General features: G+C 43.0%; 1 protein-coding gene across 7 annotated transcripts in view; it reads right to left on the reverse strand.

Moving 5' to 3' along the window:
- Nucleotides 1-4: 4 nt before the first annotated feature.
- LOC139989161 (cell adhesion molecule Dscam2) overlaps nucleotides 5-12,802 on the reverse strand; it is a 136,774-nt gene continuing 123,976 nt past the window's right edge. For 4 of the 7 annotated variants that reach the window (XM_072007215.1, XM_072007210.1, XM_072007214.1 and 1 more), the window contains 14 exons: nucleotides 12,468-12,767; nucleotides 11,761-11,892; nucleotides 11,449-11,609; nucleotides 10,911-11,074; nucleotides 9,637-9,851; nucleotides 7,979-8,572; nucleotides 7,388-7,657; nucleotides 6,733-7,187; nucleotides 6,063-6,336; nucleotides 5,819-5,977; nucleotides 5,064-5,218; nucleotides 2,778-2,997; nucleotides 2,188-2,278; nucleotides 5-2,102 (listed from right to left, as the gene is read on the reverse strand). In XM_072007215.1, the coding sequence (XP_071863316.1) occupies nucleotides 1,838-2,102; nucleotides 2,188-2,278; nucleotides 2,778-2,997; nucleotides 5,064-5,218; nucleotides 5,819-5,977; nucleotides 6,063-6,336; nucleotides 6,733-7,187; nucleotides 7,388-7,657; nucleotides 7,979-8,572; nucleotides 9,637-9,851; nucleotides 10,911-11,074; nucleotides 11,449-11,609; nucleotides 11,761-11,892; nucleotides 12,468-12,767 (3,455 nt within the window). In that variant the 3' untranslated portion in view covers nucleotides 5-1,837. The remainder of the gene's footprint in view (nucleotides 2,103-2,187; nucleotides 2,279-2,777; nucleotides 2,998-5,063; nucleotides 5,219-5,818; nucleotides 5,978-6,062; nucleotides 6,337-6,732; nucleotides 7,188-7,387; nucleotides 7,658-7,978; nucleotides 8,573-9,636; nucleotides 9,852-10,910; nucleotides 11,075-11,448; nucleotides 11,610-11,760; nucleotides 11,893-12,467; nucleotides 12,768-12,802) is intronic. The other 3 variants (XM_072007213.1, XM_072007212.1, XM_072007216.1) reach the window with 3 other exon arrangements.

The raw sequence follows: 12,802 nt of genomic DNA on the forward strand, positions 1-12,802 counted from the left end.
GGTGTTCCGTTATGGAATTAGTGTTGTATATTTTACAAAGTAAATAGAATATAAACAATCTAAAGTCGTCTAAAAACACAATAGTACGAATTTCGTGGTAAATCATTTGTTCATATATTATAAAGTATACGATTTGTCAACAGATCGATATCTCTTCCTTCGTAGTCCCCGATAACCGGCTTCGCGATGCTTTTTGATCGGGGACGCCGACATAACGAGAGAGCACTCACTCAGACTCAAAAATCATCGTCACGTTGCCGAGTGAACGATCGGTTTGCTTGTACATACGGTTTAAACTGATTCGATGACAACAGATGCGTTACAGACTCGGTGGGTGCGTTTTCCTTAACGACAGTCGAACAAATTCATTAATACTCTGCCTTTTATTTTACTTTAGTTTATCTTATCTGTTTTTTTGTTTTTCTGCTTTTGTTGTCCGTTTTTCTTAGCGTATCACTCGGTCCGTCGATCGTTAATCGACGCGCGAAATTCAACGCGGCGAAACGACACTTTTTTTTAGTTTAACACTTTGCCATCGTGTTTCTCTTGCTCTTCTTCTATTCGTTTCTCGCGATTCGCGGTCGCGCGTACGTAATGACGTACAATACGTACACAGTTAACAGCATGGTAAGTACAGACATCTTATAGACAATAGTTTATTTAGTTATTTATTTTATCTTACTTTTTTTTTTTTTTTGCTTTGAACGTTAAAGTTTACGCTACACGTCTCATCTACTAACGTTTCAGTCTCGCGTAAATGAAACAACATCGATGGCAACGACGAAACATCATTTTCATTTCTTCGCGGCCTAGCTTCGTTATTTATACATGTATACAACACACGGTTGGTACACGAACGAGAAAACATGCTGGCTCGTTCGAGATGCGAAAGTAATTGTTTATGCGTTTCTTCGTTCAAAAAGGACGACGTTGAAATCAGTAGATAGAAACGATCTACGAAATTGGAAGACCAAGTAAACTCGTAACAAATCGCGTATTGCTCGCTCGGGATATGCACTCGGTAGAATGGAAACCGTTTGCTCGTGAACGCTTGCTGCAGACGTAGTCTTAACGATAGGACGATTCACCTTCGACGATAGTATCTCATACGATTCTCATATGTTCGGTTAACGAATGCGAGATAATAAGAGTCTCTTTCGCAAAGGCAAGTAAAAACCTTCTCTGTGGATCGCTTACGGTGCAGCATGTTCTTCTGTCGCAGTCTTCGTGTAAAACAGAGTTAAAAGGACGTGTTGATCGAACTCGAGCAATTAAGTATAAGAATCGTTCTCGACAAAACCTGCGAGACTTTACCTAATTTACAAAAGTAGAGAACGTGTTCGTGTCTTTCATAGGATAATCGTTTTCTTTCCAACGAAATGGCAGTCGACAGACAACTTCGATTGATCGAATTGCCCCGAGAGGAGCAGCTGAGAGGATCGTGCGATTCGCTTGGCAGCCGAAACGAGAAACGTGAAAAATCGAACAAATGGTGTTGTTACGCGTGTTCGCAGGTTCTCGCGAATACGAACGAAGTGGCAGTTAAAAGAACACATGGTTAAGTTCAGTACGTTCGTTTTGTTATAGGATACGATTGACACTTTCCCATCGACATAGGCCAGGAACACGAACAGGGGACACACGATCAGTGGCCGCTGTGCTCACAGTGACCAATGATAATAATTAACGAAAGACGGACCACGATGGTTTTTCTTTACATCGAGATAGTTGAAATGTGGTTTCGTTTTTTCTTTTTTTTCTTTCGCTGAATGCATCGTAGAGGTTCACACCGTAGGTTCTACGTTCTTCGTATTTTTCTTTTTTCCTTCTTTTTTATTTACACCGCGATTACGAAGTCACGGACGTTTCGTTGGCTACTGTGGCCGCGATCGAAGTCGCACTCTGCCTCGCTTAGCTCAAACGCGTCGGAGAAGCCCGTGGGTGGGTCCAGCTTGGGGACGAACAGATTCCCTGATCCGTCACGCTCCTGGTCCCGATTGGAGCAGGAATTGCTCGACTGGTGCTTGGAATTGCCAAACCCGGAGATTGGGCCGAAGTTGGAACGGGTCTCCTCGCTGGTATGACGCGCCAGCTGTAACATCCTTGCACGAACAACAATCATCGTTACTTTCTTTTAACTTCTGCTCTAACAAACACAGTTAAACACAACGAATCAACGTGGCTTACTTGGATCTTCCCCTTCCAGGAAACGATTTTCTCTCAAAAATCGGTGAGGGTTCTGTAGACGTGCTAGATTCTGGTCCATGGTACAGGAAGTCTGAAAGCAGAAAACGTAACGATTTCCCACGATCGATAGAAACAAACGCGGTATGGTTCGGCGAAATTTCTCCAACAACCGCCTGATTCCGTTCCAACGTTTGACGATGACAACAAACAAGCGTGAAATACTCGATCACATGTTTCGGTGCACTCTAATAAACGTATATAGACAGGCAACGGGAACGGATGTCCGGTGGTACTGCGGTGCATGGAAATATTAGGTAACTCTCCTCTCCTTTCGTTTCCCTTTTTCTTTTCTTTTTCATTTTCGTAATCATGATCGAAAGGGACGTCGAGGAACGAGAAGGGCGGCCCCCTCTTTTCAATTATAATCGAATAGAACTAGACAAAGATTAGAAAGGAAAAGAGAGACAGATAGATAGATAGATAGATAGAGAGATAGAGAGATAGAGAAAGAGAGAGAGAGAGAAAAGAGAGAGAGAGAGAGAAGGATGAAACAAGGCGTAAACCGAATAGAAGGATGAAAGATTGCATACTGTGGACACGCGAGTCGGCCGCAGACACCGAGTGGTGCGAATCGACGAGGTGATTGGAAGACTCGGTTCGGCTGCTGGTCCCGACTTCCGTGTCGCTGTCCGAGCCCAGGGTGTCGTATTCCTCCGACTCGGACTTGCCCTGACTGACCTTGTGCGTTTTGTGCAACGGCGCAGAGGACGAACGGCCTCCGCGCACCTTAGTGTACCGGTTGCAATCCGACTGCAATCAGACGGAATTGGTTCGATGAATTGGCACATTCGCACGAGGAAACGAGGAGGCGCGCTACACCGATCTTTCTCCAATCTTTCGAATCGATTTATCCGTCGCGGATCGTTGTTCAGCAACGTCCGTGCTAGCAGTTAACCTACAGAGTTTAGATCAGAGCTATCGATTCCGACGTACCGTTGGTGGAAGATGTACGGTAGAAACCTGTTTATACGAATCTGTCGGGAAACAAGAAGCCTATATAATTGGAGTTAAAACACAATAGGAGCTGGCTGACTCTGCTCAGCGTCCGTGAGTGGGTTTCTTTGAGTGGATTTCATCGCAAGAGAAGTTTGTTTAACCAGACGCTAATTATAATTTCGCTCGCATGGATGGTATTCGTATAAACGGAGTTTTCTATTGTACAGTGAGATTATAAATTCGGTCAACTGTTGTCAAAGTATTTTGAGAGTCGAAATAATAATGTGAGATACAGTATGTACATAAAGAGAGAAGGAATTCGCAACCTCGTTCAGAAATGTACGAAGTGAATTCAGAATTCTTTCTTTCTTTCTTTCTTTCTTTCTTTGCAACAAACTTTAGAGTATTTTAAAAAGTCATATATATATAGTACAGATAATTTGGAAAGAAGAGTTCAGAAATACGAGACTTGCTACTTTTCACACGATATAGATACATGTGTGTACGTTACGTATTCTAAAGGAATCTGATATATCAATTCACAAATAACTTTTACAATTTAGAATTTAAGACGTCTTTATAAGATACGTACTGCTCTCAATTCTCTTGTATTAGTCGCACACTAATATTTTAATTTATGACCTCATTTACGTACGTACGGTTTTCTATCAAGTATAAGTACACATTGTATGTCTAAATAAATCGTCATATTTTTCTGATCATATTTCTATTACGCCTTGTAACGAGTACTTTTTCGAAATCTCCGTTTGAGATCTTTTAAACTTCACAATCCACATTACTGTCCTTTCTTTATTTTTTTTTTTTTTTTATTTTTCTATGATTGTATTTGGTCTCGGTGCTACAATCAAGATATGCCAGAACGCTTTGACACAATGTACGCTTTCTTATTCTACAGCTATACGAGCTAGTAATGACAAGAGTTTGCGAGAGATGTGTAGAATGGCGAATATAATACATGTAAGAAAAGTATCGTTTGCATCGGTGTTGCGGTTCCTCGATGGACTGATCAGGACAGATGCGAAACGAAGCAAGGTGGGACCAGCAGTCACAATGATCGATTCTCTATGATGCACATCTGTTCTACTCGATCCACGCGCATTCGTTCTACAAACACGTTCTTTTGCTGACAAATTATTTCGTCGCGGTCTGCGTCGACGTTTACGAACATGTATATGACGGATCGTCTTCGAGCTCGTGATTGTCTCGCGGAAAAAAAAATCGTACAAACAAGTCTTCGTGCCAGACAATTTCTAAATAAATCCGATAGCCAAGACCGATGTGCACACGCGAAATGCAATTGGGACTGTGCTTTAGCTCTGGTACAACATGCTGAAGCGAGATTCGTACACAGTTTCCCTTTTGCCGGTTCACAGAGAATTTTTGAACGGTGAACGCTTTATTTGGGAAATATACAGTGACATTAGCGGGATGGAAGCGAAGCTGTTCAGTGGACGTTCTGTTCCGTCAAGAGATAAAAGTTCGTACGTATTTGTCCTTTTTTACGATATATATTCAAAGAATTAAACGACAATTAAACGATATTTTGTTATCAACTTCTTTAAAGAGATAGACCGGATTGTTATCGAGGCAGACAATTTCTTTTATCGCGCGTTGCGTTCCGACGCGATAGTTTGCTGTTACAGCATTTTAACGACGTCAAAGCCGTTTTTAAAAAACCAGACGTTGCAACGATACGAACTTCTATCTCAAGCAATTACACGTGGTAAACTCGAGGACGAATTCGAGGATGCATGCGGTGTGCGCAGTGTGTTTTCCCATTGGTTTGATGAACAGACACGAATGGCGAATAGTAGAAAGCGACGGTGAATGACAAAAGCAAATTGAACGTGGGACGATACCTCTCGTAATTGAAGAGTGTCGGCTGTGGACAGACGAGGATCGTGATAGACGAAGGTCTGAAGAGGCGCCGCGGAATTACATCGACTATCACCACCTGGCGGTACGCTCTCCTCTAGTTGGAAGGTCGCGTACGGATAAATGTCCTCCGAGTACTCTGCAACCATTTTTCAATATCTCTTTGTGATCCTTAAATTGCTCAAATTATCGTCTACCTTAAAGTAGTCAACCCTGTCATTGTTGCAATCTTCTGTCCCATAGGTATGCTATACGATCTTTGAACGCATGATTTTTCAAATGTAATCAAACATTTGAAAATGCCACTTTATGTACCATGAAACTATAGAAGAGTAGCCGTCTTCTCCTTTTCTATTTGCGAGAAAACTCCGTATAATATATAAGTAAATCGTGAATTAATTATACTGTGAATCAACTACTTTATCTTGCTGATTATATAGCGGATAATATTAACGAGACGTTCCGATTATAATCCGCTAACAAAATAAAAAAGAAAATGCGTTTTCTACGTTGGAAAATATGTTTCCAGACAGTAATACTATACGTTTAAGGATTATTTCAGATATTTTCGTGCAAGAACCGAGACGAGCCGTCAAGGCTGTCTGACCGTGCGTTACAAGAAACTACTGAAAAATTATCTTTATTGCCAGTAAAATTCACACTTTGTATTCAACGACGAAAGAGTTAATCAGCTAATTAAACGAGCGGCACTAAACAAGCGTTTCCCCTCTCCAATTACCTGGAATTTTTTCCAAGGTAGCCATTTCGTGTATCGGCGAGCGAAGCGGTTTGCGCACGGTCGCGTAATATTGTTCACGCTGCTCCATGTTCTGCTTATTGTCTAAGGCGGCCGCAGTCTGGGCGTCGTGCAGGCTCGCAATCTCCCCTATAAATGGACCTACGGTCATTGTCATCAAAGCGTTACACGCACGCAGAGGTTCGTCGTCTCTGCTGATAAGTCGCGGCCAATTCTTTTTACTAACGTTTCCGGAAACAATAAAACACAGCACCAGCGGCGGCAATGATCGCCAGCGAGCTCAGTATCAGAGGGACTATCAGTTTTAGATCCGAGTAGACGGACGTGTGCTGAGGAATGTAGTGATCGATCTCCACGGATGGCACGGTACTGCTGGTGTGAGGTTGCAAAGTCGTTATCCTGTACTCGGCGACCGAGAAACCAGCGTTGTTGTGCGCCCGTATTCGAATGTCGTACGTGCTCCCAGGTTGCAGCTCACTGAGCGTGTACGTCTTTTGTACCTGGACAACAAACGTCACCGCTACTTAATTATCATATCAGAAGTCGATGCTGTTAGTTATAATACCTATTCTGTCTTCTTAAACATTTTATCCGTTCTAAATAAGAAAAGGTGAATTTATACCTTACGGAACAATTATTACGTGCTAATCCTTTCATTCATGTTATATAGGGACACGTCGAAAACTACAGATAAGAGTCGTAAAGACACGCGAGAAATGACGCTTTGAAATATATACGTATGAACTTAACAAGACGTATATACACAATTTCTTGTTCTATATTTCACGCACGTTTCTGCTATAGAGTTTCGTTATATCGTCGTCTTGATCAACGATGAAAGAGTTAAATCGTATTATTGAGAAAAAAAACGAATCGATTGCATACGGCTTTAATACCTCGATGCTATTCGACACCAGGGTCCAGATGTCATCTCCGTTCTTCCTATACTCGAGCTCGAAATACGTGATAGGACACCCTCCGTCGTTCCACATGCTCAGATGAAGAGTGATCCACGATACGTTCACCGTGATGAATTTATCACCGTTGCTAGGCGAGCTTTCCGGTTTCGATCCGTTCGTCGTGGCCTTTACAATCTCGCTTGGCGAGCCCATACCGATCCGATTGTACGCTGTCAGATACATTTGATAATCGTTGCCGCACCATAGCCGTGACAGTACAAAACTGTTGATCTTGTGGGAGACTTTCACCTCCTCCCATTCGCCGGATTCTCGTTTATAGTGAAGGATGTAACCCCTGATTGAGGCGCCGCCATCGTCCCTGTTCTTCCACTGGACGTTGATCGAATTACTGGTCGCGCTGGTGGCGTGAAGCAACGGGGCTGCTGGAGGAACTGTGAAAGCATCGTAACCAAATTATTCTACGTGTTCCTGAATTTCCCTCGTTAGTTCGTGTCGCGATCTTAACCGAGTTTGGGAGCAATTTTCATATTCAACGTGTGTGTGTGTGTGTTTTTTTTTCTTTCTTTCGTCGATAAAATACTTTGACATTCGACAAATTCCAAGAAGAATGGTCTCGAATCGATCAGTCTACCTTGCACGGTTAAACGATGCGTGATCTGATCGGATCCGTGACGATTCTTCACGTAGCAAGTGTAATTTCCGCTGTCCTCCCGATGAAGGTCCATGATCTGCAACGAGCCTTCCGTCAGCAAGGACACCCTGCTGGACGATTTCACTATCTGGCCCCATTGTTTCCACGTCACGGATGGTTCGGGGTTGCCGACGCTTTGACATGGTAACGTCACGTTCTGTTTCCATGGAACGACCAATACTGTACCGAACGAGAATACCGCCGCTCGAACTGCAACAGAACGAAACGATAAAAACTCAACTGGGATAACTTGGGAGACTAGAAATCCGACAGTGTACGACATTATTACCAATTTCAACCCCGTAATACGATACATTAACATCATACCGGGGAAACTGTACTAAATACGTCAATCATGAAAATAGATAAAAATAAAATTTGGAGTAGGATCACTTCGCGTGAACTCAGACCTGCTACCGAATATAGTCTCGGCGTTTCTACATCGTAAAATTATCGGAACGAGTTACACAGTCTCTCGGAAATGACTAAAATAAAACGATATATCGCAGGTTTAAGTTTAACAAAACTGACCTTCGTTAGAAAGTGAAACCGTAATCGGCTGAGTCTGTGGTCCTTCACCCACCGAGGTTACCGCCGCGATACTAAACTCGTACTGGTTTTTCTTGTGCAAATTCTCCACCTGATAGCTGGTTTGATACGGAGGCAATGCCCGCTTGTACCATTTTCCCTCCGGGCCAACCCAGCGGATATGAACGTTGTACGACGTGATGTTCCCGTTGCTTCTGAGCGGCGGCTGCCAGGATACGATAATCGATGTCGCCGACCTGACGACCGCCTTCACGCCCGCTGGTACCTCCGGTAGATCCTCCTCGGTGACGCAATGCAAAGGTGAGGACGCGATACCGTCACCAGCCCTGGTCGAAGCTAACACTTGTACAGAATAATTTGTGTACTTCTCGAGACTGTGAATCACGACGGTCAAAGCAGTGGTGATCTTTGTTTCCGTCTTAGGCGACTCGGTCAGAGCGTTCATGTTCTCCCATATGACTTTGTAGCCTTTCAGAATACCATTCAGACTAGAGTCGGGTGGCGCGTCCCACGAGACCTGCAGTGATTGCGACGACAGCGGCGTGCACCGAATGTCTTGCGGCGGACTGCTAGGCACTGAGGACATTTCAACGATGTCGCCAGTCAGTTACGCTAACATACTAGGATTTGACATTAGAAATGCTAATGCTGTCAAAATGTTGTATTTCGGATTGCTCGTATTTACAATTATAGAAAGCTCGTAAATGAATATCAATTTTTATTTAAAAGTACAATTAGTATACGTAGGAATTATATCCGAGGGCTCGACGATCAAATTCTGTGAATATTCTATGGGTATGACGGAGCAACAAATGTATTATACGCATTAATCGTTTAAAGCTTTATTAAAAATGTGCGAGAATATTTGGCGTTATTTTAATCGTATACTTTCTATTTTAAGAATAATTAAATTCAATCCACTGTCCACAGTTTAAGATCGCTTGCCGAGCTTCCACAATCTCGTTACGCGCTTCGACTATTTTCAAACATTTGCGTTTATAATAAATCGGCGAAAGTAGCGAAGCGCGTTCTATTTTCCGTTAGTCTGCGAGCGACCAAAAACCAATATTTAACTTTCAACTTTTTTCAAACCGGAACAGAAACGACAAGCTCCACTAGGTTTCCGAAACTATTTTTAAATTCGTCCGAAAATTTTAACATCGAACAGCTTTGACGCACAGAGTTGTTAGTTTTTCCCCGAGAATATTCCTACGAAAGATGTCCATAAAAGACGCGAGTCGGCCACCAAAAGTTGTTGCCGTTGGCAAAGCCACTTCGGAGTTTAACCGGGGCCGCTTTCGCAACGCCCAGGATTAAAGAACTTATTTGCAAGCAGATCAGTTTCAGGCAAGCTGGATGCTGAATTTATTATTTATTCGAAACTCCACTGGATATATATATATATATACGGCGGTTGGTATTCATAGCGGAATTCATGATAGGCTCGCTAGCTACCGGTATTATTTCGTTCATGAATTTTTGATCGTCGTCAAATCGTATTCGGTAAATCTCTTTCTTGTGAACTTGCTGTGTCTCTTTGGGGCTTGGGTTTTGCAAAATTTGCAGGAAATCCGTTGGAAAATTTGAAATTCCGGGAGAAAAATGAACAAGGAAATTCATTCGTCTAAGGTATCCCTTACCGTCCTCGAGGGTTGTCGCAACCACATCCGGCGTCATGGGACCTTGGCCGAGCACGTTGTACGCTTGCACCACCACGCTATATCGTGCAAACTTCTTCAAGTTTGTTAGCTGATATTGTCTGCCTGGCATCGATGTTCTTGCGAGTCCTAAGGCTACGCTCGCTGTAGAAATTCGCCTCTCTACGGTCCGAAACGTGTACTGGTCCGCTCCCAACCTGTACATTTCCAAACGTTAATTTTAGAAATATCCTGTACTCAATTAATTTATATGTACTAAATGTTATAACGACGTACGTTATGCGTATTCTACGGATCTTTGCACATCTGAATTTTCCATAAATGGATAAAGATTCGCAGTTTGGTAATGAGATTAGTACAAATAAAACATCATATCGATGCACGAGATAACAGGACTTTTCTTTTTTTCTTTTTTGCAGTATAATTTAGTGTAACTAGAGTCTCAACGTAGTATTTACGGTACGTGATAATTCTGATTTAATACGAGGTTTGATGTCCTGTATTGTTCTTTATCAGATACACGTAAAATACACTCGATCAATCTCACTTTAAAAAGATTACAAAGTCATCCAGAGTCAAGTCAAGAACCAGTATTGTCTTTGAACATGTTACGCTAATTGATATTCGTGTAAATTATATTAAATATTGGGTGGTGTACATACGTATTGATTCAATCCATTTCTGTCGGTTCATGTAATTCTTAAATATATCTGCCGTTATTCAACGATTTATTCCCGTTACGGTTTTACTACACCGTGTAACATAAATATGTATCGTCAAAAAAAAAAAAAAAAAAAAAAAAAAGAAGAAGAATATAAAAGAAATATACGCAGAGAAGGAGAGTGCAAGAGAGAAAATTTGTATTTTGTGAGATTTCAATATATCGATAACTTTATTTATACAAATTTAGCGCGAACCGCTTTAACTGTTGAAACAACAAGTCGATGAACACTTGTATGGTGTCGGTAAACGACGGTCTGTGTTTGGTTGGCAGGTAGTATAACGCGTTTCGAAAATATTTCAACGTCAATGGTCCGTGGGCGAAATAAACGAGAAAACCGCGGCTGCTGGCTGCGGTTATTTATCACGAGGCACCCTGGCAAAGTATAGAATGTCAACGTTATCCGAGAAACAGGCGCTCGAGCGCAATACGGTATGCCGGGGGGGTCGCAACCTAACGGAACGTATTCGAGAGGTATCGTAAGGTGAATGCGTGGTCGTTAAAGGTTGCTACGTTCTCCCTAACGGATCGTTACCTATGTTCCTTGTAACCGACGTGGTAACCGAGTATCTCCCCGTTCCATAAATCATGATCAGGTGGGTCCCAGGTGACGTTAAACTCGGTCGAGCTGACAGGATCCACCTTGAGATTTCTTGGCGGGCCACCTGGCTTCTCCCCTTCGGTCGTCGTTTCCAAAATCTGAAAAAAAAAGAGAAGACCATGCACCTTCGTGCAGTAGTCTCTCCCGACGTGAAATTTCATTTTTACGTTTCGTTCTCGCGACGCGTCGGTTTCTCTACGACTTTATCCACCTTCGTTCGCGATAAGAAATCCACGTTGCAGAATTTTAATCACGCTAGCAACGGTTACGAGAACACGCAATGAAATTCACTGAGCGAGAAAATTGCAGTTCGATGTGTTACTCAGAGGCTACAGAGTAGGGATCGATCCTGGGTGCAAGTCGACTTCTGAATGATAGTTTCTCTCGAGTTACAGAAGGATACGCGGGTCGTACGGAAAGCTGGTAGCGTAAAGCGCGATCGATGTTGCATATTAAACTTCGATATACTCACGTCACTCGCCTGACTACGACCCAATTCGTTCTCCGCGTATATTCGAAACTGATAGGAGACCGCCGGACGCAGACCGTTCACGTGAGCGTGAACCTGGGTGCCTGGCACTGTCATGTGAAACGTGTGATCGTGCCACACTTCTGGAAAATAAATTGCGTGGGCTAGAAAGGAGAAGATCGAAGCACCTGTTGATCGGCTGTTGCAATTCTATTTCATTGTTTCTTGTGTCTCTAACGCCGTCGTGTGGTAAGAGGTTCTCCCATCTTCTAACTGTATTTCTCAAGAATCGCGTATTGAAACCAATTTAATTACCAGTATCGGTTTTGTACTCGATGATGTACTGGGTGATGGGGCTGTTGCCGTCTTGACTGGTGGTCCAACTGATGTTGATGTAACGACTTCCCTTTTCGATCACGTGAAGATTCCTCGGGAAATCGGGCGGCTCTTCGCATTTGCAAAACAAAATTTTTCCCGTTAAATCTACGTTTCGACGTAACCGGTGGCGATACATATAGATATATGTTTGTTTGTTACGTGACGCAAACCATCCGACCGAAACATTATTTCATTTTTCGATCAGACCACACGTGGTTGTCTCGTTTATCGCTGTATGCGTCGGCGCTTGTGCGAAAATGCATTAAATTAAATGCGACGAGTCGCGGAACTCGCCTGTATGCATTACGATAATTACGCGAAGCGTGACAACGCTATATGCAAATATCAAGAAACCCGGAAACATTATTGAAATTGTTTCGTCGAGTCGACGTAATACGCCGATAACGTCATTACCGTGCATCATCGTGCACGTGAAAAACGGCCTTTAGATCTACGTTTGCCTCGGCAATTTTCTCCTTTTGTTTCCTTTGCGCTTTCGGTCTTCCTCCGATTTATTCCGAGTTATTGCGCGGACATTGCGGATGTCGTTAATAACTCTCCTTTGAACGAGAGATCATGACGATTGTTTCCCCGTTTACGTTCTCATCTTCCAGTGAAATATGATTTCCGGCAAGCGTACCTACCTTGTATGTACAGATGAATTGTCATTTCGTCGCGACCATAAGCGTTCGAGGCTATGCAGAAGTATCTCGCGCTGTCTTCTCGACTCGTGCTTATAAACTCGAGCGTACTGATGCTGCCGTCGGTGGTGTTCTCCTCCTTCAATGTATACCGATAGTCGGACAGTTTCTGTTCCAGGTGTGCGCCCATCTTCTTCCAGATTATTTTCAGCGGATGATCGCCCTTCGCTTCGCAACGCAACGACGCGCTCGAGCCCAGCCTTGCTGTTTGGTTACGGTGTTTCTCCACGAAGTGGGCAGGTACTGCGCGTATTATTATCGAGAACAGTAATTTCGTT

This window comes from Bombus fervidus, chromosome 7, assembly GCF_041682495.2.
Source record: "Bombus fervidus isolate BK054 chromosome 7, iyBomFerv1, whole genome shotgun sequence".
NCBI classification, from domain to species: domain Eukaryota; kingdom Metazoa; phylum Arthropoda; class Insecta; order Hymenoptera; family Apidae; genus Bombus; species Bombus fervidus.